This window comes from Ursus maritimus, unplaced genomic scaffold (assembly GCF_017311325.1).
Source record: "Ursus maritimus isolate PB19 unplaced genomic scaffold, ASM1731132v1 scaffold_9, whole genome shotgun sequence".
Taxonomy (NCBI): Eukaryota; Metazoa; Chordata; class Mammalia; order Carnivora; family Ursidae; genus Ursus; species Ursus maritimus.
The window spans coordinates 18975549-18998502 of record NW_024427107.1 but is presented as its reverse complement, the minus strand read 5'-3'; the positions used below and the strand labels follow the sequence as shown (position 1 = coordinate 18998502).

At 38.3% G+C, this 22954-nt stretch overlaps 1 protein-coding gene across 1 annotated transcript in view; it reads right to left on the bottom strand.

Annotated features, from left to right (window-relative positions):
- Nucleotides 1-22954, bottom strand: part of PREX2 (phosphatidylinositol-3,4,5-trisphosphate dependent Rac exchange factor 2) — a 272900-nt gene that overhangs the window by 27140 nt on the left and 222806 nt on the right. Inside the window, exons 36-37 of the mRNA XM_040625832.1 lie at nt 11247-11313; nt 10808-10998 (exon numbers count right to left, since the gene is read on the bottom strand). Coding sequence (XP_040481766.1) covers nt 10808-10998; nt 11247-11313 — 258 coding nt within the window. The remainder of the gene's footprint in view (nt 1-10807; nt 10999-11246; nt 11314-22954) is intronic.

The following is a 22954-nucleotide window of genomic DNA, read 5'->3' as shown; positions in this document are numbered from 1 at the left end:
TTTTATAGAAATAACCTCCGGATGTCTATTGATGCTTTCAAGATTATTGTTTGACTCTGGTCAAACAGACAGTACGGATGAAATCTTCCCACCACCATTCTGGGTTCCTAGGTGTCACAGTTCGAGAGAGCTGAAAGACAAGGGGTTAATGAGCATTTGAAAAGAACGCAAAGAGACCGCAGGCACTGTGCAAAACAACCGAACAGAATGCAGAAGCGATGGGCAGCAGCTGGAGCGAGATTCTGGCAGCAGAAGCACAGCCAAATTGAATACTCCACTAACTCCATATATCTTAAGGCAAAAAAGCAATCCCGTTTAAGGGGCACATTTTCAGCACTGCACAGGGAATTAGCCATGAAAGTCCCATTAAAGATAATGGGACTTTTTATTGCAACTTTCAATACATTCTCTGAACGTTCTCAGCATATATCTTTAAGCCTAGGCTTAAAAATCAACTGCCGGGCAAAATATTCCACATCCTTCATTCCTTTCCAGTCAAGCCCATTAAGGTGTGTTTTTCTCTGACATGGTTTTTCATTGCTGAGGTTAGCGCAGAGGCGATCACGGGGATGGCTAATGAGCACTCAAACACATGAGGATGTATTTGCTATGCCAAAGATGTGTATGAATATGAAACATCTGTGTGTGAGTTAGGACCTTAATTACCATAGCCACCAGGTTTGAATCTGCTTTTCTGCATTTTAGATTTTTCAGCCTGGACTCCTTCACCGATTGATCTCATTTCTGTTTTGTTTTGGGGGATTTAACTGCATAGGTTGGGTACCTTTCCCAGCTGCTCCAAGTTCTTCAGCACTGCCTCTCTATGCCCATCTTCTCCACTTTGCTGTCTGCCTTTCGTCCTTACTCCGTAGGTTCTTTGATGACACCAACACTTAAGGGTGTCCGGTGTTTTTCACACTCAGTGATTTTCATCTGTCTCCCCAATTCTTTGATGCTCTACATGACTATTTTCTCTTTGACCTGTTTACCCGAGTCCCTGAATAAGCTTTGTTTCTAGGGGATCCTTCTTTCGGTGTTTTATTCTGAGGTTCCTCCTTGGTTGCACCCCTTAATCAGGGCTCACAGAGGATGGGGCGGTGGAGAATCAGGGAATATTAACACTCCACATGCGTTCCCTGGTGATCATTTCTCAATGTCCATGGTTGGCAGCTGATTATCCTTTTCTCACACCTCTGCCCCTTTTCCTGGAATATCTCTTCCCTGTTCCTAACACCTGAGGTATATTCCCAGAAAATTCTTAGTGATGTTTTAAACCGGCTCACATATATCTCTGTGAAACCTTCTCTGACATGGTCCCCTTTTCAAATCACCCTGTACTCATGAATCACCCCACCTCTTTTTTTCCATAGCCTCTTTGCTGTGTGTGTGTGTGTGTGTGTACCTATTTACATTATACCCCTTTATGCAGATACACACCTTTAGTCCTTGTTGACTATGAATCTGTCAAAGGACATCCCCACATAAGACACCAAGGACATCTAAACTCAACATGTAACAGATTAATTCCACATCCCTCTCCACCATGCCCCCAAACAGAAATGCATATTTTCCCTGTGGCAGCCCCCTTCCCCACCACTTTCCCAAGCTGGACGGCAGGAATCATCAAAATCTCTCCCTCTCCCCCTTTCCTCTATCTCTCACCTATCATCTAGTTCTGTTACTTGTGTTTCATACCATTCACATCTCCCCTTTCCCTTCCATGCTCTGCCAATGCCTCAGTTTGGGACCTCCTCATCTCTACCTGTACTATTGTGAAATCTCAGCTGTTTCCTTACCTCCGTCCTTGTCCCATCACAGACCATGACAGTCAGCTTTAAAAAAAAAATCTAGGGTGCCTGGGTGGCTCAGCTGGTTAAGCGTCTGTCTTCTGCTAAGCATCTGCCTTTGGCTCAGGTCATGATCCCAGGGTCCCGGGATTGAATCCCGCATCTGGCTCGCTGCTCAGCGGGGAGTCTGCTTCTCCTTCTGCCCCTCTCCCACGGCTCGCGTGCTTTCTCTCTCAAAAATGAATAGATTAAAATCTTTAAAAAATCTAATCAGATATTCTTTTGCTGAAAACCCTTCATTGGCTTCCTGGGAGCCCCAGGAGAGAGTCCCAAATCCTTAACCTCGCAATCAGGGCCTTCCATTCTTCTGGCTTCACCTCCCTGCCACGCCCTTTCTCACTTCACTGCCCCAAAGTAGTAAACCCTTTACTGTGACTGCCCCATAGCGTACACCGTTCCACATCTCAGCGCTGTATTTTCATCCCATTCCCTTCCACTGAGCCATCCTTCATTTCCTTCACCTGATCACAAGTAACGCTTTAAAACCTACAACAGGTGTTACCTTACACTCTTCCAGCTCAACAGGATTTCAATCTCACGCCTCTGTATTCCTCCAGATGATGTTAGGTGACCTACTACCAATTTAAGATTAACATCGTAAAGGCAGAAATTGCCACTTCCTTCTGTCAACTTTCTCCACGCCACCTGCTCTCCTGCTCCAGGTTCATACAGAGGAAGAGACACCCATCTTTCTTCCCTCCTCTGGAGGATAGAAATTTTGGCTTATGATATTTATTAGAGTGGTTATAAAATCACTAACCTTGAAGCCCTCAGGAACACATCCCAGAAAGTGACTGGCATTTTATTTTGCTTTAAATATAACTTTGCAGGTTTAGGAAAAACAATAACTTTAGCTTATTTAAAATAAATTTTGAAGAATCATGCACTCTTTAACAATCTGTATAATAGATTCTGTATTTATCACTTTTAAATAGCTAAATACAAATAAAATTTAGTAACACAAATACTTAAATTTTACTAGTATGCTCAAATAATAAAATTGGATTTGGCAAATACTGATGAAATGTAACTAATAATTATGCATTTAGATTATTTTTATCAGGATGTCTGGCTGGTTCATTCAGTAGAGCATACAACGCTTGATCTTGAGGTTGTGAGTTCAAGCCCCACATTGGGTTTAGAGCTTATATTAAAAAAAAAATTAAAAAAACGCCCACTCTTCTAGATTATTTTTATCAAGATATGTTTAATGTATTATGATTACTGACACTGTCCCAATTTTAATGATGGAAGGTAATCATGTATAAACTCTTGTTTTTTATGTACAGAAATTAAGGCTTGTCGGGCCTGGAGGTAACTGGTAACTGGAGGTCAGAACTAGAAACCACTGAAATAAGTCACTCTCATAATTACTGTCTTATTCTCTTTCACAGTAATCTAATTTGAAGAAAACAATGGACATTTTAAAATTACAGAATAATTTAATATACTAATTTATTAAGTTCATGTCAATTGAAAAGAAAAATCTAGGTAACAAAACAAATATATATGCAAATTTGACCCACCTCTAAGGTAAAGAATTTTTATAAAAGATAATGAAAGAAAGATAAAAGAATCCAACTTCTATCATATTTGAAATATTTGATTTCTTATAATTTTAAGAAAAAATACCTGTATTATTTATCTGGTTTTCAAAATTAGCATAAATTGTGGAGGCTTTCATTTGCCTATTTTACAATTCAGCATAATTTGAAATTCTGGGTTTGCTTCCCCCCCAGTTTTACTGAGGTTTAATAGACAATTAAAAATTATATATGTTCAAGGTATATAATTTGATGATTATATATATATATATATGCGCACAGACATTATTAAATATTCATCCAATGAAGTTGAGCAACATATCCATCACCCCTCACAATAACCAGTTTCTTTTTCTTCTTGCTCTTTTTTTTTTGGTGGTGAAAACACTTAAGATCTACCCTCCTAGCAAATGTCCAAGTATACAAAACAGTATTTTTACCTACAGTCACACTGTTGTATATTAGATCTCCAGAACTTATTCTTCTTGCAAAATTAAAACTTTGGATCCCTAGACCAACATCTCCCCATTTTCTCCTCCTACCTGCCCATGCTAACCACCATTCTATCCTCTGCTCCTATGAGTTTGGCAGGGTAATTAAGATTTATACTTCTATCCTATCATGAGTAGAATATATTTTGTCTTTCTCCCAGAGCCCCATTCTAATAGAATTTTATTTTTTTCTCTTCTAAAGATTAGAGCACAATTTTATATTTTCACATGTTTTTTTTGTTTGTTTTGATACATTATTAATTTTATTAGATTTCAAACAAATGAGAATAGTTGCATTGATATAATCAAATTTTAACTGTTAAAGAAAAATAATCATAACTGCAGCTATATTTAATGGCTATTTATTTATTTATTTATTTTAAGATTTTATTTATTTATTCGACAGAGATAGAGACAGCCAGCGAGAGAGGGAACACATGCAGGGGGAGTGGGAGAGGAAGAAGCAGGGTCACAGCAGAGGAGCCTGATGTGGGGCTCGATCCCAGAACGCCAGGATCACGCCCTGAGCCGAAGGCAAACACTTAACCGCTGTGCCACCCAGGTGCCCCTTAATGGCGATTTTAAATGTCATTTCTGTCATTGTTACTACTATCCTTATATAAAAGTAGTGTTTTAGACTAATGTGTTTCAGATTCCTACAAAGCAAAATTTTATTTATTTATTTACTTTTTTTTTTTAAAGATTTTATTTTATTTGAGAGAGATAGAGACAGCCAGCGAGAGAGGGAACACAAGCAGGGGGAGGGGGAGAGGAAGAAGCAGGCTCATAGCAGAGGAGCCTGATGTGGGGCTCGATCCCACAACGCCAGGATCACGCCCTGAGCCGAAGGCAGACGCTTTAACCGCTGTGCCACCCAGGCACCCCAACAAAGCAAAATTTTAGAACTTGTTGGGAATGTGCAGTATCCTGAGATCATGAGCTAGCAGAAATGCTTCTTTCTGGAGATTTATTTTTATTTATTTTTTTTAAAAGATTATTTATTTGACAGAGGTAAAGACAGCCAGTGAGAGAGGGAACACAAGCAGGGGGAGTGGGAGAGGAAGAAGTAGGCCTCCAGCAGAGGAGCCTGACGTGGGGCTGAATCCCAGAATGCTGGGATCACGCCCTGAGCCGAAGGCAGATGCTTAACGACTGAGCCACCCAGGCGCCCCCTTTCTGGAGATTTAAAATTCAAGTATTTCCACTCATCTTGTTATTGAATCTCTCAAGTCATTTTTGAACAAAAGATAAATGGGTATATTTGAAACCTACATATGCTTATTATGGTAAATTTTTTCTCTCTCCCATACCTAGAATCTAACGTACAGATGGAAACCCCCAGAGTAAATCTACTCATCTTACTTGATGTTTTCACCGCACAATGGAAAAAGATGCAGCTTTATCATCCGCCCTATTAGGACTCTGATTACCTAAGTCAGGTTACCTTGAGTGCCCCACTTTTATAAGATTCTGCATTCTTGAAGCTGGGCTTATCTGTCAATTTGTCCTTTGATGTCATGGTTATGACAGAATAAAATATTGCTAAGTCCTTCAAAGTTCAACAAAAGTGGTTTCTAAAATTGCTAATTGATAGTTACCTGAAAAATTTTTTTTTTTTAATTGCTTATATGAGCCGGGAGTCATTACACTTCATTTGAAATAAAAACTGTTTGATGAACCAAACTAGTAATACATACTTCTCTTCAGTTGTTTTTATATTTTAACTCCCGGATTTCATTTCCCTAATAAATGTTTATAATCATACTTTGGGTCCTATAGTGTGGCCACAGGATGGATTATACAAGTGCTTGTCAGGGAGGGGAAGAGACGGCTGACTGAAGATTCAGACACCACTGGTAATGCTGTCACATGTGAAAATATGTCTCAAGTTCCACAGAACTAATGAAGGAATGCATCTTGGGAATAAACTCCTCTTAAGTTAGAAGCTTCACGTATACGTGGCCTCTGAGTTCCTACAACTTTATATATGTTAAAACTAACTCTACAATGTATTAAGAAAAAAAGAAGTCTAGCACCGTAATGCACAGAGGGTAGCTAGCTTGATATTTCTCAATAGGTTTTTAAATAATGAGAACAGGTAGACCTTGCCGCAGACTGTTTCCTTCCACACCCGTGCGGGGTTCTAATCAGAAGACAAGACGCTGACTAATGTTAGGTGCTGGTGAATCCCTGATGCAGTGAGCCCCGCCTGGTCCTGCTGCTCACAACACCCACTGGAGGAGTGAATGGGAGGTATGTTACCTAAAAATGCAGGCCATTGTTTCCTGGAAGAGATTTATCCTCACAACAAAGCATGAAGATAAAATGTAATTTATGGGTGCAGATCTCCAAGGTTTGGGTTCAAAGCCCTCACAGGCTGAATTAGACACAAGGCCTATGCTCACACCACGCACCTTCCTGCAAGGCCGTACCAAGGTTCTCACATCACTGAAAACCAATTATTCAAAGATACTGAGAGTTTGTGGACAGAAACTCTTTGGAACAAGTCCTTAGAGGGAAAACCTGTGATCTTAGATTTCCTGCCCTCAGTAGAAGTTTCTTTGACATATCCTTTCAGGTAGCCTCTGGAAAATTCCACCCACTTGTTCCTGCTCGTGCAGGAAGCAGAAGCTAATGTAGTGGGAAGAAAATGACATCTGTGTTTTTGGACACAGAAAGACTCATGACTTCAGGTTTTATAACATTTGCAGTATCCTGATTTATGCTAGTAAAAGAAAAACAGTTGGCTATTAAGCTGGGGTGGGAATAAAGAACTACAACAAAATGAAATAACCGCGTTGAATGGAAGGATGCTGCAGTCTGAAATAAAAGGGAAATTGAGAGTCCCTGTTTACATGCTTTTGGATTGCCTGCAACAAATAGTTGGCCGGAGTACAAGAGAGAACTTTAAAAGCCACAGGCCAATTCAATAATTTAAAAAGTTCAATTTGACAAAAACCAATTTTGTCTGTAAAGCAGGTATATAGACAGTCGATGGCGTAAATCTTCATCAAAAAGGAAATTCAAAAACTATTCAATGCCAATGTTTGTGTTTGTTAATCCAAGAAGTGTAAACTAAAGCACTAGTGACATATGGTACATCTAGGAGAGAAGCACAATCGATACATGGATCCAAATAGCCTCTGCAGACCAGCAAGCGGTGAAAGTAGCACCCGACTATCTAACCTTCTGGTTGCGTCGTACGTGAGGACGATCCTTTCGGGAACCTGAACAATGACTGACCACAAAGGTTGAAACTCCTTGACACAGTAATTCTATCTGGAGGATATTTTTGTTCTTCTTTTAACTTAATGGAAAATAAAATTGAAATCCGAACAGCTACATAATGAGAGCAGCCTCTCTGCAGGCACTATGGGCAACAGACAAGGAAGATAAACCACTAGAGCGATCATTTAGTAAACTATGGCATAGCAACTGGTTGGATTAACTCTGCAACAAATAAAAGTGATAATGAGAATGTCTATGCATACGTTTTGGAAAAACAGAGCTGTTATGAGCATAAAGCAGATTGTTGAACTGTATTTACTAATAAAACTATGTTCAGTTGTGCATTGCTTGATGGAATTTGCAAGAGATGACACAAAATGAACCTGAAAGAAGGCATGTCAGGGTAGGAAATTATAAACACGTTCCATTTGTTAAACTACCTTTAACATCAAGTTTATATTGTTTAAAAGGCAAAAACCTGTTTTTAAGAAGAGAGAGTCCTATTCTTCTTGCATCATCCAGTAACAATGGAGAGAACTGACGTAAGTGAATAGTTAAGAGAGTGTGGGCAGTAGAAGTTCATCAGTAGAATTGTAATACACACAAAGGAATTCCCTAGGGAAAAGAATTTAATAAAAACAAAGCCAGGCTAAATGCTATGAGAAGATTTTAATAATTCATCCTGAATTCTATTCCGGCTAATCTCGCATTCACTGTTGCATGCGGCTCTGCCATCCGATTCAGGTTGGCATTAAAACATCTAGACATTAATGCTAATTAAATCTGCCTTTTCATTCTGAAAAACCACATTCTTCTCTTTAATATCAAACATATGCAGAATCATTCAACACTCTAAAAATATTTTAGATTCTCTTTTATTTTGCAAATAAAATCAGAAATCTAGGCAGGAAATTGACTGTCTAATGGGGATACCATATTGTTGACCATTTCTCATGCTGATTTTGAAAGTAAACGTTAAAAAAAGTTCGTGTAATATTTATTCTGATTCGCATTGTGAACTTCTCCCCTTTGTCAGAACCTGAAGGTAAACCTCCATGTTTAATGTTGAGTGCAGGTGTGGGTCTAGCTTGGGTTTCTCTCTAGCTGTCTGGATTATAATTATGGAAGAATTATTTTAAGAACAGTCTTTAGTGAGGTTTCCAAATCCAATATAAATTAGTACATTTTATTATCACGAAAAATGTAAACATAGCCTTCACTGAGAGATTAAAAGATAATGTTAAACTCCCATTTTATTCTGCATAATAGAAAAATAAATCTGTACCATTTTCAAATAGTGTTAACTTTAAAATCCAGCATTTGTCATGGAGTATTTGTGCCTATACCTCAGTAAATATCTCTAAAATGAACTAAGTAAAGCTACATTTATTTTGAACAGTAGAAATGGAAAAAATCAAACTACTTTGAAATTTCAATGTTACTTGCTGTCCTAACACACCAATCAACGAATATGATAATTATAAAACAGCTGTGGGACATCAATCTATTTCTCCCAGGTAACATTAGTCAGATTCTAAAATTGCTCATGGGATAGCAGAGAGAATAATTGGGACAACCTGGTCATGGTTCTAGGCTTAAATGCAGTTTAATTGCATTAACTTTCAGTAAATTAATGTGGAGGTAAGAGGGTATGCTTGTAGTTTCGAAGTTTGAATCGTCCCCTTCAAGGTCGTAATGTGTCCAGTCCTCAGAAAACTATGATCTTGCACCAGGGTAAAATAAGAACACCAATAATCAAGGGAACGATAGCTGGCTGAGGTCACAATGGCCTCGGTACAGTTCCTTGAGCTCCCATGTGAGCTCCCCCATTTGCACCGCTGCTCCCTAGGATCGAATGCTCTTTCTCTGAGATATTTGCATAAATCACTCCTTCATTTCATACAAGTCTCTGATGAAATCCCTTGTTGGATGGTGCTACCCCTTCTTCCCATCCTGTCACTTTCTAACCCTCTGACTTCTGTTCTTTTTTCTATTTATTCCATCTACCGCATTACATATTTATTTGTTTACAGTATCATCTGTTTCCCCCCAACATGATGCACATTATTTGAGAACAGGGACTTTAATTTTTCAGTGCTGTATCCCCAGCAACTAGAGCAGGGCTGGCACATAATTGGTGCTCACTGCATATTTACTGAGTGAATGAATAATGAATACACAAATGGGTGAATGAATAAGTGGGAACAGAAGGAGTGAACATGAGTGGATCAGAAGGGAGAGATCACTTCTCTGCTAGTAAACAAATTATGAAATAATATTTTATTCATTTGGTTGCAGATGATATTTTCAATTAAGCTTATTACAGCTCGCAATAGAGCACAAAGTACACAGCCATTAAAATAAAGGAGAAAATTCTGTATATTTTGTCAACCACAGAATACAATGCTCCTTTCAGAGAAATAAGGTTTTGCCATACTTTGTAAGCAAGAACACGCTGTGTAGGACTTGAAAACTAGAATTCAGGCATACCAAATCAAAATGGAATTTTACAGATGAGAACCTGCAGCCGCAGATCATTTTTTTCCCCACTTTTTACCTCTCCACCCTGACTCATCAAAACCCAGTTCAAACATCACCTTCTTCAGGGAAAGGTCTACCCATCTCAGAGATCTGTTTTCCTTCTGAATCTTGATTTTCAGCTGTAACTTTCCTAGGTCATTTACACTTTCTTGCAGTGGAGGTCTATTTGTTATTTCTTATTATGTCATCTTATTATATCTTCTTCTTTTTTGTCACCTGTTGTTCATGCTGTATTTATGCCTCTAACATGAGCCATCATCACTTTATGATGTTACACGGCCAGTAGTCCAACTGTAGTCCTTTGCCTAGGTCAAGTACCAAGTAAATCTGACTAAACAATACCACCATCCTCAAAATCTAACTGGCCCAGTTCCAAGAAGGGACTATGATGGGTGACAGGACACTATTTGCCTACTCAGATTACGATGAGGACCAAATTCTGCTTTATTATTTTTACTACATGGTTTCACTTCCTTGTGAAAATGGTGAGGTGACAGAGGAGGAGCATGTGGTTATGGGGAAGGACTTGACACGGGGTCCTCCACTCCCATTTTGCAGCTGATGCAGCTATGTGAGTTCACAAGCCTACCTTGGCTGCCCCAGACCGAACACAGCTGCCTAAGACAAACCACCTGCCCTGAACCCATCTAAGATTTCCCCTGCCATTTTCAGGAACGTATATCGTGTGGACTCCTGGACTTAATTTTGCCAAAAGTAGAAAGACAGTGGTAACCCCAAGACAGGACCTACCTCACAACCATGGGATATAGAAACCCAAACCACTGAAGATGGAATGTCCATCAAGCGCAGTGAAAAAAGGTTTTGACTAGCTACTTGCCAGCTCCTACCAGGCAAGTTCCTACATGGAATAATAGCAACGTACAAGTTTGTAGCTAAAGTATAAATCTTGTAATATCAATGCAAGGGTGCTAAGATTCTGAGCAGATAAGCTACAGTGCTAGAAATGTGCGATAGCATTCATTTGTATGAATAGTCACTGAACATAAAACTAAAGCCAGAAAATACTGTGTCACTGTGATCTGATTTCCCAAAGCTTATTCCAAATACATCTGAGTGCTTTGAATGGTTCCCGTTATCATTTCCCGCAATCAAACCGGGCTCGAGGGAGGCCGGCAGGGCGGGGCAGGACACATACCTGTGCACGCCGCTGTTGCACATGATGATGTGGCAGGCCCCCAGCCGGCTGCACAGCTCCGAGGACACGGACAGCAGCCCCACCCCGGAGGCGCTGCAGGCTGTGTTCGCGCAGGCAGCCGTGCGCTTGGATCTGATAAACGAGGCTACCAATCGATAAAGTTCATCCAGAGCGTTGAGCGGCCTCATTAGCTGCAGAAAAAAAGTGATGAACGTAGAGACCAACACAGTTCGTAGGAAGAAATGCGTTTAGATGGGATACAGTTCACCATTGTTATAATGTTGAATGAAGAGTCTAAAATATTTTCATTGTGGAGGTGACAGAATTGGAGACTACAAATATTTGTAATTACACATTGTCTAAGAACAACAGCAGAAAAATTAAGTGAGGGAGGCCTGTAAACGGCAGGGCATCAATAAATGTAATCATCTCTTTTTACCTTATCTACATAGGCAGCTTTGGATGTGGAGTTTGGTGGTGAATTTGACTTGTCCAAGTAGAAGGCCCTGTAAGAATCCAAGGAATAAATGATCATTTGTTGTTAGAAAAATTAAGCTGCATGAAGACATGCAAGTTTCGCTGACTTCCTTTTGAAGACAAATGAATAACCAAGCTGGGCACAAGGATGGGTGGGAGTGCAAAAAAAAAAGTCAATTGTCTTCCATTAAGAAAAAATGACTAATGAGACACTTGGGTGGCTCAATCAGTTGAGTGTCGCACTCAGATTTGGCTCAGGTCATGATCTCAGGGTTGGGAGATGGAGCCCCTGCTTCCAGCATATAAACCTTTAGAACAGTACATAGCACAGGGTAAGTGCTCATTAATATTTCCCATAATTAATATTGTTACAAAAGTTGAAGAAATATATTTTCTTGTGACTACTGGCTAGTTTTCATTTATTACTCAAGATTATAAAAGTAATGCTCAAAAAACTAATTTCAAACAGAGCATTGAGTTGAATTCTTTCATCCACTAAGCTATGTTCAGACTGGAAGTTAGACCCTCTTGAAGGATACACTAGTTCTTTTTGTCACCAGGATGCAATTTGGCACAAGTATTTTAATACACGAGGTTGAATCCTAGTGACCTGCAATAATTAAACGCAACTTCCAAAGAATATTGCTGAGTTTTGCTTAGCTCTTGGCTCAATATTAAGCTGAAATTGTAAGGAAATGACCTATGAAGACAGCACACATTTAAGTTATATTTAATCTACTATCTATTTTTGATGAAGTGAATTATTTTCAAGAAGTGAACACTTAATATCGATGTACCTAAATAAGTTCCATAATATTAGAATGGTTGTCAGACAAGATATTGAAATAAAACCGATTAGACTGGTGTTTTGGACCACCATTTAGAACCTCAAAATACCGTCAGATTATTATCAAATGCGTTAGTTGTGGGCAAAATCAGTGAGAGAGCATTGTATGCCCAAAGTCTCTCTCTATGCACGCATGTGCACCCACACACATGTACACTGCTATTCCCATTAGCACTGTCCCTAGTAATGATGTTTATTTTTGTCTTTTTAAGATAAGGTAACGTGGATTAATCAATATTTACACTTTAAATTAGGAAAATTTTAAGAGTCGCTTCCAAAGTGGACATTAGGCTCATTCTTACTGAGAATTAGCTTATTCATTTCTCAAATACAAATTCAAACAAGAACAAAAATTTAAAAACAGTTCTGCATCCAAACTTGGTTATTATTCATTATCATTGATATTTGAACTCCTAAAGATTCCCATCTTGGAACAGAGGTCGTGCCTCAAAGCTGGAACCCACAGAGATACTTTGATCAGATGTTCCCATGACTTTCCTCAAGTGTGCTTGGTAGAAAAATCAATAGGGTGGAAAATTATTCCCTCACCCTAAATCCCACAGCTACCTGTTACTCCTGAGCCACAAAGCTGTCAGGAATATGAGAACCCCAGTCACCCCAGGCCGTGTTCTGCTCACAAGGGTTGTGGTGGCATAAAGCCCTGGGTTGTGGTGGCATAAAGCACTCTAAAATTGACCACCACCAAGTGCAAAGAAAACATAGTTTCATTCAGCTGGTGGAGTCAGCATCTACTAAGAACAGTGGACCAAGAGCAAAATCAAAGGCATTTGAGATATTTTAGAATTTTCGAGACATCCCCCAGTGTCAGAAAGAGATAACAATAATCTAAGAGGATGGCTGGCATGAGAAGAGGAAATGAGCCAGATTTGTGTGAGGTACAAAAATATGCCACGGGGCTGGAGTTAGGTTAGAATGAATGGGCACCTGAGAGAGGTCAGAGGGACAGAGTCTGTAGGTAGGGACTTAGAGACCCTGACAAAAACTCTGGGTTTTAACTGGCCTCATTACCAGAAGATTGGCTGTTTTATAAGCCTCATTGTTGTGCATAAACATTCATGTTCTCCTGAAAGTTCTGAGTGGCTTCTCATTTCAATTACACAAGTACACATGTAGGCTAATACTATGAAAATCCAGGTATGCACCGCCATGCTTTAACAGATCCTGGCACTGGCACTTTAGCTTCACCTTTTAAAGAAATGAAACATTACAGATACAGGTGATACAGATACAGAAGGTGAGCCCCTTCTTGTCCACCTTTCTCCACTCCCATTCTTGTTCCAAACTCTCCCTCCCCAAGGTAGATACCATCCAGAAGCTGGCATTTACCACTACCATGCTTTACAAGGTCACCCACACAGTTGGCCCAAGTGGATTGTCAGACCAAAAAACAGCTGTGATCTTTCTTCCACATGCTTGTTCACATTGATGTTATGAGAATTTCAACCTTAGTATTTTTATTTTCAATTTGCATATATTTGTTGACTACATTTCTTTTTTTCTTGCATGTATTTCTTTCTTTTGTGTTAGTCTTAACTTTCTTTTTTTATAAAAAATTTTTTATTATGTTAACTTTCTTTACATAGAAATTAGTTATTACTTTTTATAGCAAGAGTTAAAGTTGATGACATTTAGAAGTTGTAATTCTGCTTTACTATTTTTTTTTTAATCCACACGTTTTTTTCTAGGCTTGCTTCCTCGAAATATTCAGTTTAAAAGTTGGATATCCTATTACTATGTTTGATCAGCGTGTCAGTGGTATATATCGGCATTAAATTCTAGAATCCAAATTACAGGACATTTCCCCCCTCCATACCGCTCTTGGTGTCTGCTCTCAGTCTAGTTGTCTTTGCTTTGGGGTTAGTCTATATTTTTTCTTCGATGGGTAAAGATTTTCTTTTAATCCTCAATGTTCTGAAGTTTTACCTCCAAGTGTTTAGACATTGATTTATTGTTGTTTATCCAGATAGGTTCTCAGAGTATCCTTTCAACATGAGGAGTCTTGCCTTCACTTCTAAAATAATCTCAGTTATTATTTCTTCACATAATCTGATATTTTCTCTCTCTCTCATTCTCTCTCTTTCTTTCCATGGACACACACTTTTACAATGTTATTTTCCCATGACTGCATTTTAGGTGATTTTCTAAGCAGTAGCCTCCAAATGAAAAAATCTGTCATTGTCAAGCCTAGAGTTTATATTTCCTACTGGGAATTTTATTTCAATGACTCTCTTTCACTTCTGAGATTTCTGCCTCTTCTTATTTCATTTCTACCACTAACAGGTAAGCTCCCCAGGAGAATGTAAACTGTCCGTGTGGATGTGGTTTTTATTTACTTGGGTTCATTCCCGCATCTCTGGCACCTGTAACATTGTGTGGACCATAGACTAATCTTAATAAGTATTTGAAAATAAATAAATAAATATATAAATAAATAAATCACTGACTGTTTTTATTTCAGGATTTTCTACCTTTTTACAGATGGCAATCCTTTGGTTTTTTTTTGAGCATCCAAAATTTGCTCTCCCAGGCTATTTCAATATTTTAATTTCTTCCAGTCAAATTTCTTCTCAATGGTCGAATTCATTGACTCTTTCCTAGTGTTAGGCTTTCTCATGTGCTTTGGAATTTTGTTTTGCAGGTTCATTTGAAGTCAGAAGATTTTTTATTTAGTTTTATTTAGCTTTTTGATACACCTCCAACCCCTATCTCTCATTATCCTCTCTTACAAATGATTTTGTGCTCGTTTGGTGCCCAGAACCACCCATACATAATCAGTTTCATACTGATAATTCGAGTATCACATTGTGCTGACATCTGGATTATTACCAGTCACATTAGTGAGCCAGTGCAATTCCCAGTTTATTGGCGGGGCTGCTTTCTTCCTGCCATATAAGCCTTTCCTGGCATCTTAAGTAGTGGGCAGCAGGTTTCTCCTCCTTGCTCAGAAGCAGACAAGTCCTTCTCTATGTCCTGGCTTCAAACTATAAGGCTGGCTCTGGATCTCCACCTAGCGTAGAATGACTTCAATCTCTTATTAGCCTAGAAGTTGTACTGGCCCTTCTGGCCACCTCCAGAGGCCTCAGCACAGTTCACAATTCATTACTTGCATTTTCTTTTGATTTGTGGGCCACTGAGATGATAAATCATGAGCTCAGCTGTCACTTGTACATTTTCTGACTTTGTATTTTACCTAGCAGTTCTATACGCTTGGAACGAAGGTGGTGCTTCAAAGCCAGAACCCGCAGAGATACCTCGATCCGACGTCCTCATGCCTTTCCTCAAGTGTGCTTGGCAGAGAAAGTAAAGCAATTAAAAGAAGTGCACAAGTTCGGGGAACAAATTAGTTAGCCTCCCAGGCTCTCAAGTACCTCATTTTTACAATGTATATTAATATTGTCTAACATATATACAGCATAATGGTGACTATTAATCAAAATAAGAAGTACTCAGTACTGTGGTAAGCAAATAGGATGCATTCAATAGTCAATAGTAACTACTATTCAAGGGCACACAGCAGGAAGCATCTCCTGGAGCATTTTTAAGGTATAGCAAGGAATAAATATAAGACCAAAAATTTTTTCTTTCCCCTAAGGCCACCTATAATATTTTTGGATACATATAAAAAGTGACAATTAAAGTAGGTACTTGGAATCTACATAACTCCCTGATTAGGGCACAAATAGTGGTTCAGGTCTAAAAAGAAAAGAACCTTTCTTTAGGTTAAAGAAGACTGTTGGGGCGCCTGGGTGGCTCAGTCGGTTAAGCATCTGCCTTCAGCTCAGGTCATTATCCCGTAGTCCCAGGATCGAGCCCCACGTCAGGCTCCCCGCTCAATGGGGAGTCTGCTTCTAGCTCTGCCCCTCACCTTGCTCCTGCTCTCTTTCTCTTTATATCAAATAAATAAATAAAATCTTTAAAAAAAATAAAGAAGACTGTCATTTAAATGGTTTAATCAGATGTGTTGGTTGTAGACACTTTAGCCCTTCTGGACCCCGAATTGTTTGGGAAAGAAAATATCCTGGAGAAGCAGTCCGTAGATCATTACTATCCCCTACGGAAACCTCCCCTACAGCTGGCCACATTGAACACTCTTCCTGCTTTCAGAAACAGATATTCCTTCAAAAAAAAAAAGGTGTCACTGGTTCAGCCAGTTAAGAGCAGGAATATGTGGATTCTAATTCATTTAAAACAATTTGGCAAAGGGGCACCTGGGTGGCTCAGTTAGTCAAGCATCTGGCTTCAGTTCAGCTCATGATCTCAGGGTCCTGGGATCGAGCCCCAGGAGTCTGCTTCTTCCTCTCCCCCCACAAACTTGTGCTCTCTTAAATAAATAAATAAATAAATAAATAAATAAATAAATAAAATCTTAAAAAAAAAGATTTGGTAGATATCTTAAAATTTCCAATGGGGCAAAATCCTTAAAGGAGAAAAAAAAAATTTATGAAGAGAGCCAGTAGAAAAATAACTTTTATAACTTTTATAAATTTAAAATGTATAAATGCCCACATCAAGTGAAACCTTAGTCTTTTCCAAGTTGCTATATAGCAAAACTAAAATAGAAAAAGCATCTAATGATATAACTGCACCTTTCAAAATACTCAGAAGTTAAAGGCCTCCTACAAACACAGAATTAAGTGAATTTACTGATCCAGACTTGTACAAATAGTTAATATTTGTTTATTTATGATTAAAGAAAGCAAGAAATCATTATAAAATATATGCATGTGCTGATGAAGTCTAGAGGAAATAACCATGAAATTCAGCCACTTTGTTACTCTTAAGAAATTTACATGGCCAACATATATTTTAGTTCAACCAATTATTTGTTAGAATAAAAATTTAGACTTGAGGTTGCAACTAATATTAGGTACTCTCCATCAGAAAAAAAGTCTGTTCAGCTACCTATTTTACCATCCCTAAGGTTTACAGGTATTCACAGAACTTCAGTATTTTTCAGAATATGACAAACTGTTCACAGGAAATAAATTTCTAATGCACTTCCCTTAATTATGAAAGTCTTACAATGCCCCCTAATCAAAATTTATGAGCAAGTTAATGGCAAAATTGGATTAATGCCCAAACTGACCATAGTTTATTATGCTTCTGAGGTTAGTAAGAATGAAGTCATGGTCCTTTGTCTCCTGTAGCAAATCTTATTAAGACCGTTTTGAAAGTGCTGCTGCTACTTTATATAGGCTGGAGAGTAAGTTTCCTTTCAGGGTAGCAGACATCAGACTTCCTTGTCAACTGTGTAAATTAACTCTGCCATATAAAATTGATACATTATGATAATATTTTTTCATTTAGTCCCTGTAGAATAAAATACCAATGAAAGAGGTGATAATGTCACAAGTTATAATACGCTAGTGGTAAAAATATATCCAAATCAAATAACTAGAGTGAAACTAATCTTGGGCATTTATCTCATACAATCTAACAGAGGAGACAGGAACACAGGTATCTATAGTGCAAGGTAGGACTAACTGACAGGTAAGTTTAAAGGTGAAAAGAGTTATTGGGATATACTCACATGAGGAAGAAGCAAGGCCACATAAATAAGAACATGGCATAAGAGTGGGACTTTGGCAGATGGATGGGATTCTGGACTGGTCAAAATAGGAAAGCAGCATTTCATACGGAGGCAACACCACGAACGGCGGAACAGATACAGAAGTGGGTGGAGCCAGTCTGGTTGAAAAGCAGGTTCAGGTAAGGTAGGGAGAGAGAATGTGGTGCAAGTAGGCTGGATCCATACTGTGAGGAAATCAAATACCAAGCTAAAGAATTATAATTAATTTGTTAAACAGTGGAGAGCAGCACGACACAGTAAACACTTAGCTACCAGTAAACAAGTAAAAATAAATGGAAAGAAACACATGACACAGAAGATATGAACGTTTAGGGATTTCAGAGCCGCAAGAAAACCTAGAAACAGAGAGAATTATTGGGCATTCAAAATAAGATCATGGTAATGAAAATAGGGAATTGATGTTTGCCATGAGAGAAAGAAAATGAATTTGGGGAACACTGACATTAGTTTATGTAGAGTTATGCAGGTTAATATACTATTTAAAAAATTAGGAAAATGTTTTCTCAACTGAGTAAAGAATTAGGATCATGGTTCTATAGGGTCTGGCAGGTACGTCAAAGGGTCAGGTGTTCACACAAAGAGAGACAATGCAACAGCCTGGTGTAAAATATTTAAATCTATTAATTTTGTCATAATGGATACACAGAGGTTAAATCAGTGACAACAGTGACATTCTTCTCATCTGGCACCTTTTTTTCCCCTGCCTTTTCTGGGCATGTTGGAGGATATCCAATCCAAAAGAGATTGATTAAGGCATAAGAGCCACGGGTGCTTCATAAATAAGGAGGAACAACTATAGTATTCAGCTCAGCTCTCTGCTATATTCTTGTTTTTTCTCCAGATCATTGCCTATGAGATCACTATTTATAATAATTTATGAAAATTTCTTACTTGGCCAGACTCATCTATACTTCTCGTAGCATCATGTCCTATCCCAAAATATTCTAAACTGTATAAGGTAGCTTTTAGATTTTAGCAGTTACTCTGCATTTCAAAAAAAGAATTATAACAGTGCTTGTTCAATTATGGATATTAGTCATTGGTATGGTTAGATATATCATTATTAAAATGACATAGCAGCTGACTATAGCTGTGACTGGGTGTCTGGTAAGAATTATTGTTAAGCTGCATTGGCCTACCGTAGCACTTAAATTAGAAAAAATTCTACAGAAAATATTATTAAAAGACACTGATTTCTTGTATAAAGGAAAATCACCAGACAGGTTTAACCTGTGTCCATATATGGGTAAAAAAAATACACGATGAGTAAGTAGGTGGGAAAATGTTAATTTGTACCTCTATCCTACCCTTACTCAACTTCCATGGCCACAAGCATTAGCCCTGACTTTTCCGGGACGTGTTTTACTAAAAGTTACATGAACAGAAGTCCGGATTAATGAGATAAACTTGGATTTGCTTGGATAAATCTGTCTTCTGGCTTGTCAAAAATGGAGCACCCAAGGTCATAGTCCTTATAGAACTGCCTGTATCCACGGACAGCTCCATTTCTACATTAGTGTCGGGGAAAAAATTCCTGGAAGACTAAAGAAACAATCTGTGTCACCGCACAGGGCAAGACTTTCCCACATTAAAAAAAGGATTTCTCTGAGACTTCTCTGATGCCCTGGAAACAGAATTATGGTGTAACGGGCTATGCCCTGTTACTCTTTACTGCTGTTGATACCCTCCTATCACTCTTTTCCTTTGACAACCTTCAATCAGTGACTTCACTGTATTAAAATCCAACTGTCTGCTTTCCAAATACTCTTTTACTGCATTCTGATTTTTGCTCTTCTTTTCATGAGTCTGCAAGGGTGATATTTCTTTCTCACACCTGCAACATACATACATATATGGACTTAAAATGCTGCGTGTGTACATATTTTCCAATGGTGACACCATACTTTGCTACTACAGAGCACAATCTCTGTGGAAATGGACAGAAAAAGTCAATCTTAAAAAAAAGAAAGCCTTTCCAAGAATAAAGTTTAACTATATTAAAAACAAAACATCTCATTACACCCAGGACAAACAGTAAAGTCAAGCAATATTTCTATTTTTAAACTAAGTGTATTTAATTTGACAACAATTATGTCTCAAGAAAGTTTGGCACCTCCATATTAAAGGATAATTTTTAGATTTAAAATCATAAGTCTTTTTAGGTTTAAAGCCATAAAAGGCTCAACTGACATGAAGTTGACAGATCAGCTTCTCCTCCTCCACATCCTTATTTGACTCAGGTTGGCCTTCAAAATTACCTTTCCAAAGCACAGAGACGAATATTTTATTACCTTGCTTAAAGTCATTTAGATTTCTTCAGTATCCAAAGCCTACAATTTGGGCCTACAAGACCTCTCTGAGCAATCTACCAACAGACTTCCCTTCCTAACTCTCATCTCTGTCTTTGCCCTGTCATGTTCATGCTGGATTCCCCCAACACCACATCCATCCTTAGGAAAACTGCCCCACCCTCTCTCATATTATACTATCTGTCTGGAATCCCCTCTCACCTCCTCTGCTTGCCAAGATTCTGCTGATCCTTCAAAACCCTGCTCAAATATGACATCTTCTTGAGAACTTCCAAACTGAAACAAATTTATCTCACTATACGATGTCGGGTTGCACTCATTCTGTCATCTTTGCTAAACTGCATATTCTCAGGGGACAGAGAACCATTTTTAAAAAAATTTGTCACCCTGAGGTAACTGGCTGGCTCAGTCGGTTAAGCATCTGACTTTGGCCCAGGTCCTAATCTTGGGGTCCTGGGATCAAGTCCTGCATCCAGCTCCTCACTCAGCAGGGAGTTTGCTTGTCCCTCTCCCTCTGCCTGCTGCTCCCCCTGCTCCTGCTCTTTCTCTCAAATAAATAAATAAATAAATAATAAAATCTTTTAAAAAATTTGTAATCCCATAACCAAAGACAGTGCATCTAATACTTGGTATGGTATTGAAGTTAACTGAACTCTATTTCATTCGAGCTGTAAAGGAGTTGAAGTTACCATACTATCAACCAAGCAAATATTTATCTGACTTTGAAGAAGAAAAGAAATATATTAAATATTTTTTAAAGATTTATTTATTTATTTTAGGGGGGGGCAGAAGGAGAGGAAGAGAGAATCTCAAGCAGACTCCTGCCTGAGGGTGGACCCTGACATGGGGCTTGATCACATGATTCATGAGATCATGACCTGAGCCAAAATTACAAATTGGACGCTTAACCAACTGAGCCACCCAGGTGCCCCAAGAAATATATTAAATGTCTTAATTTATAGATAAAGCCATTATTATGCACATTTTAAGAGGATTATTTGTGGGAAAGATTCTTTTTTAGCTTATAAATATTAGGCTACATGTCAATTAACACTGAAGTATAGTACTTAAAGGAAAGTATTTAACAATCATCAGAACTTATAATTAGAGAGGAAAGATATTTAACGATCCCGCTTCAGTAAGAGACAACTATGATCAAGAGAAAAATATTCACAGTGTCCCCTGCAAGACTCACAGTAATGTTGTTTCACCTCTAAATGACTGTAGCAAAAAAGGATCCAGCAAAATACTTGTTCAGTTATAAATAAGAAAAGATGAAAATAAACATGATTAAGCACAATTACATTAAGATTTTAAGTGTCTAACTCTTAGCTTTTATACTTTTATACTAGATCTATAAAAAAGGCTGTGCTTCCCTTAATTTTGCAAAATTCAAGGCCCTTAGTATAGTACTTAATACACAGCCAGTTACTCAATATTAGCTAACATCATAATAATTGTTATTCATTCTTCAAAATTTTTAAATAAAAATTATATATATTTAAGACATACACTATGATGATCTGATATACACATACAGAATGAAATAATTACTAGTCAAACTAATGAACATATCCTCTCCTCAGTTACCATTTTTTACGTGTGACGAAGGCACCTAAAATTTCTTCTCTGTTTACTCTCCATTTACTCTCTACTAAGCATATTTCCATTGTTCAACATAGTATTATTAAGTGCAGACCCATGCCCATACATTACTTCCTCTTCCCTTTCTCCTCCTTCTTCTTCTAGATTCCACCTATAAGTGAGACATATCGCAATTCTTTTTGACCTATTTCTGTTAACATAATGTTCTGTGGCACCCCACTCTATTCTGGCATGCAAGGTCTCTACTGAGAAATCCATTGTTTGCCTTATGGGAATTCTCCTGTACATGAGGAATATTATTTCTCCTGCTATTTTAAAATTCCTTTTTGTCTTTGATTTTAGACAATTTTATTATAATGTGTCTTGGAGAAGATCTTTCTTGTGTTGAGACTTGTGGAGGGCCAATGTGCTTCATAACCATGAATGTCCAAATCTCTCCCTGGATTTGAAGTTCTCAGCAATCATGTCTTTAGATAAGCTCTCTGACCTTTGCTCCATCTCTTCCTTCTGGGACCCCAGTAATGTGCAGGTTGTTTCTTTTAGTGGTATCCCATAATTCACATAGGCTCTCTTCGCTCTTTATCATTTTTTCTTCTTGTTCCTCTAACTGGATAATTGCAAATATCCTGTCTTTCAGTGCACTGATTCTTTTCTTCTGCTTGGTCGAAATTACTGTTGAAGCTCTCTCTCTATTAGATTCCACAGTTAAGTCATTGTATTCTTCAACTCTAGGGCTTCTTTTTTTTTTTTTTTTAATGATTTCTAATTCTTTTTTGAACATCTTATTTTGTTCATGCATTGTTTTCCTAATTTAGTTGTCTGTGTTTGCTTGCACTGTGGTTCACTGAATTTCTTTAAGAGAATTATTCTGAATTTTCTGTCCAACAGTTTATAGATCTCCTTTATTTAGGGTCAGTTACTGGAGATTTATTAATTTACTTTGGTGTTGCCATGCTTTCTTGATTATTCAAGATCCTTATGGTCTTGTGTCTGTGCATTTGAAAAAGTAGGCAAATCTTCCAGTCTTTATAAACTTGCTTCAGCAGGGAAAACTTTCTATCAGCTAGACCATCCAGAGATTCTGGGGTAAGAGAGGGCATCTGGTGGGATCTATGGATGAATAAGTCTGATGTCTGGGTCAGCAGCCAGGCAGGCTTGGTGCTCAGGTCCACAGGGTTCCATAGGAGCCCATCTGGAGCCTGAGGTCATGGGGGTTGGCCTGGCACTGGTGTGGGCCTGGTTCTGGGGTTTGTGATGAAGTTGGGTGCTCACTGCACTCTTCTTTCCCCATGGGGAGT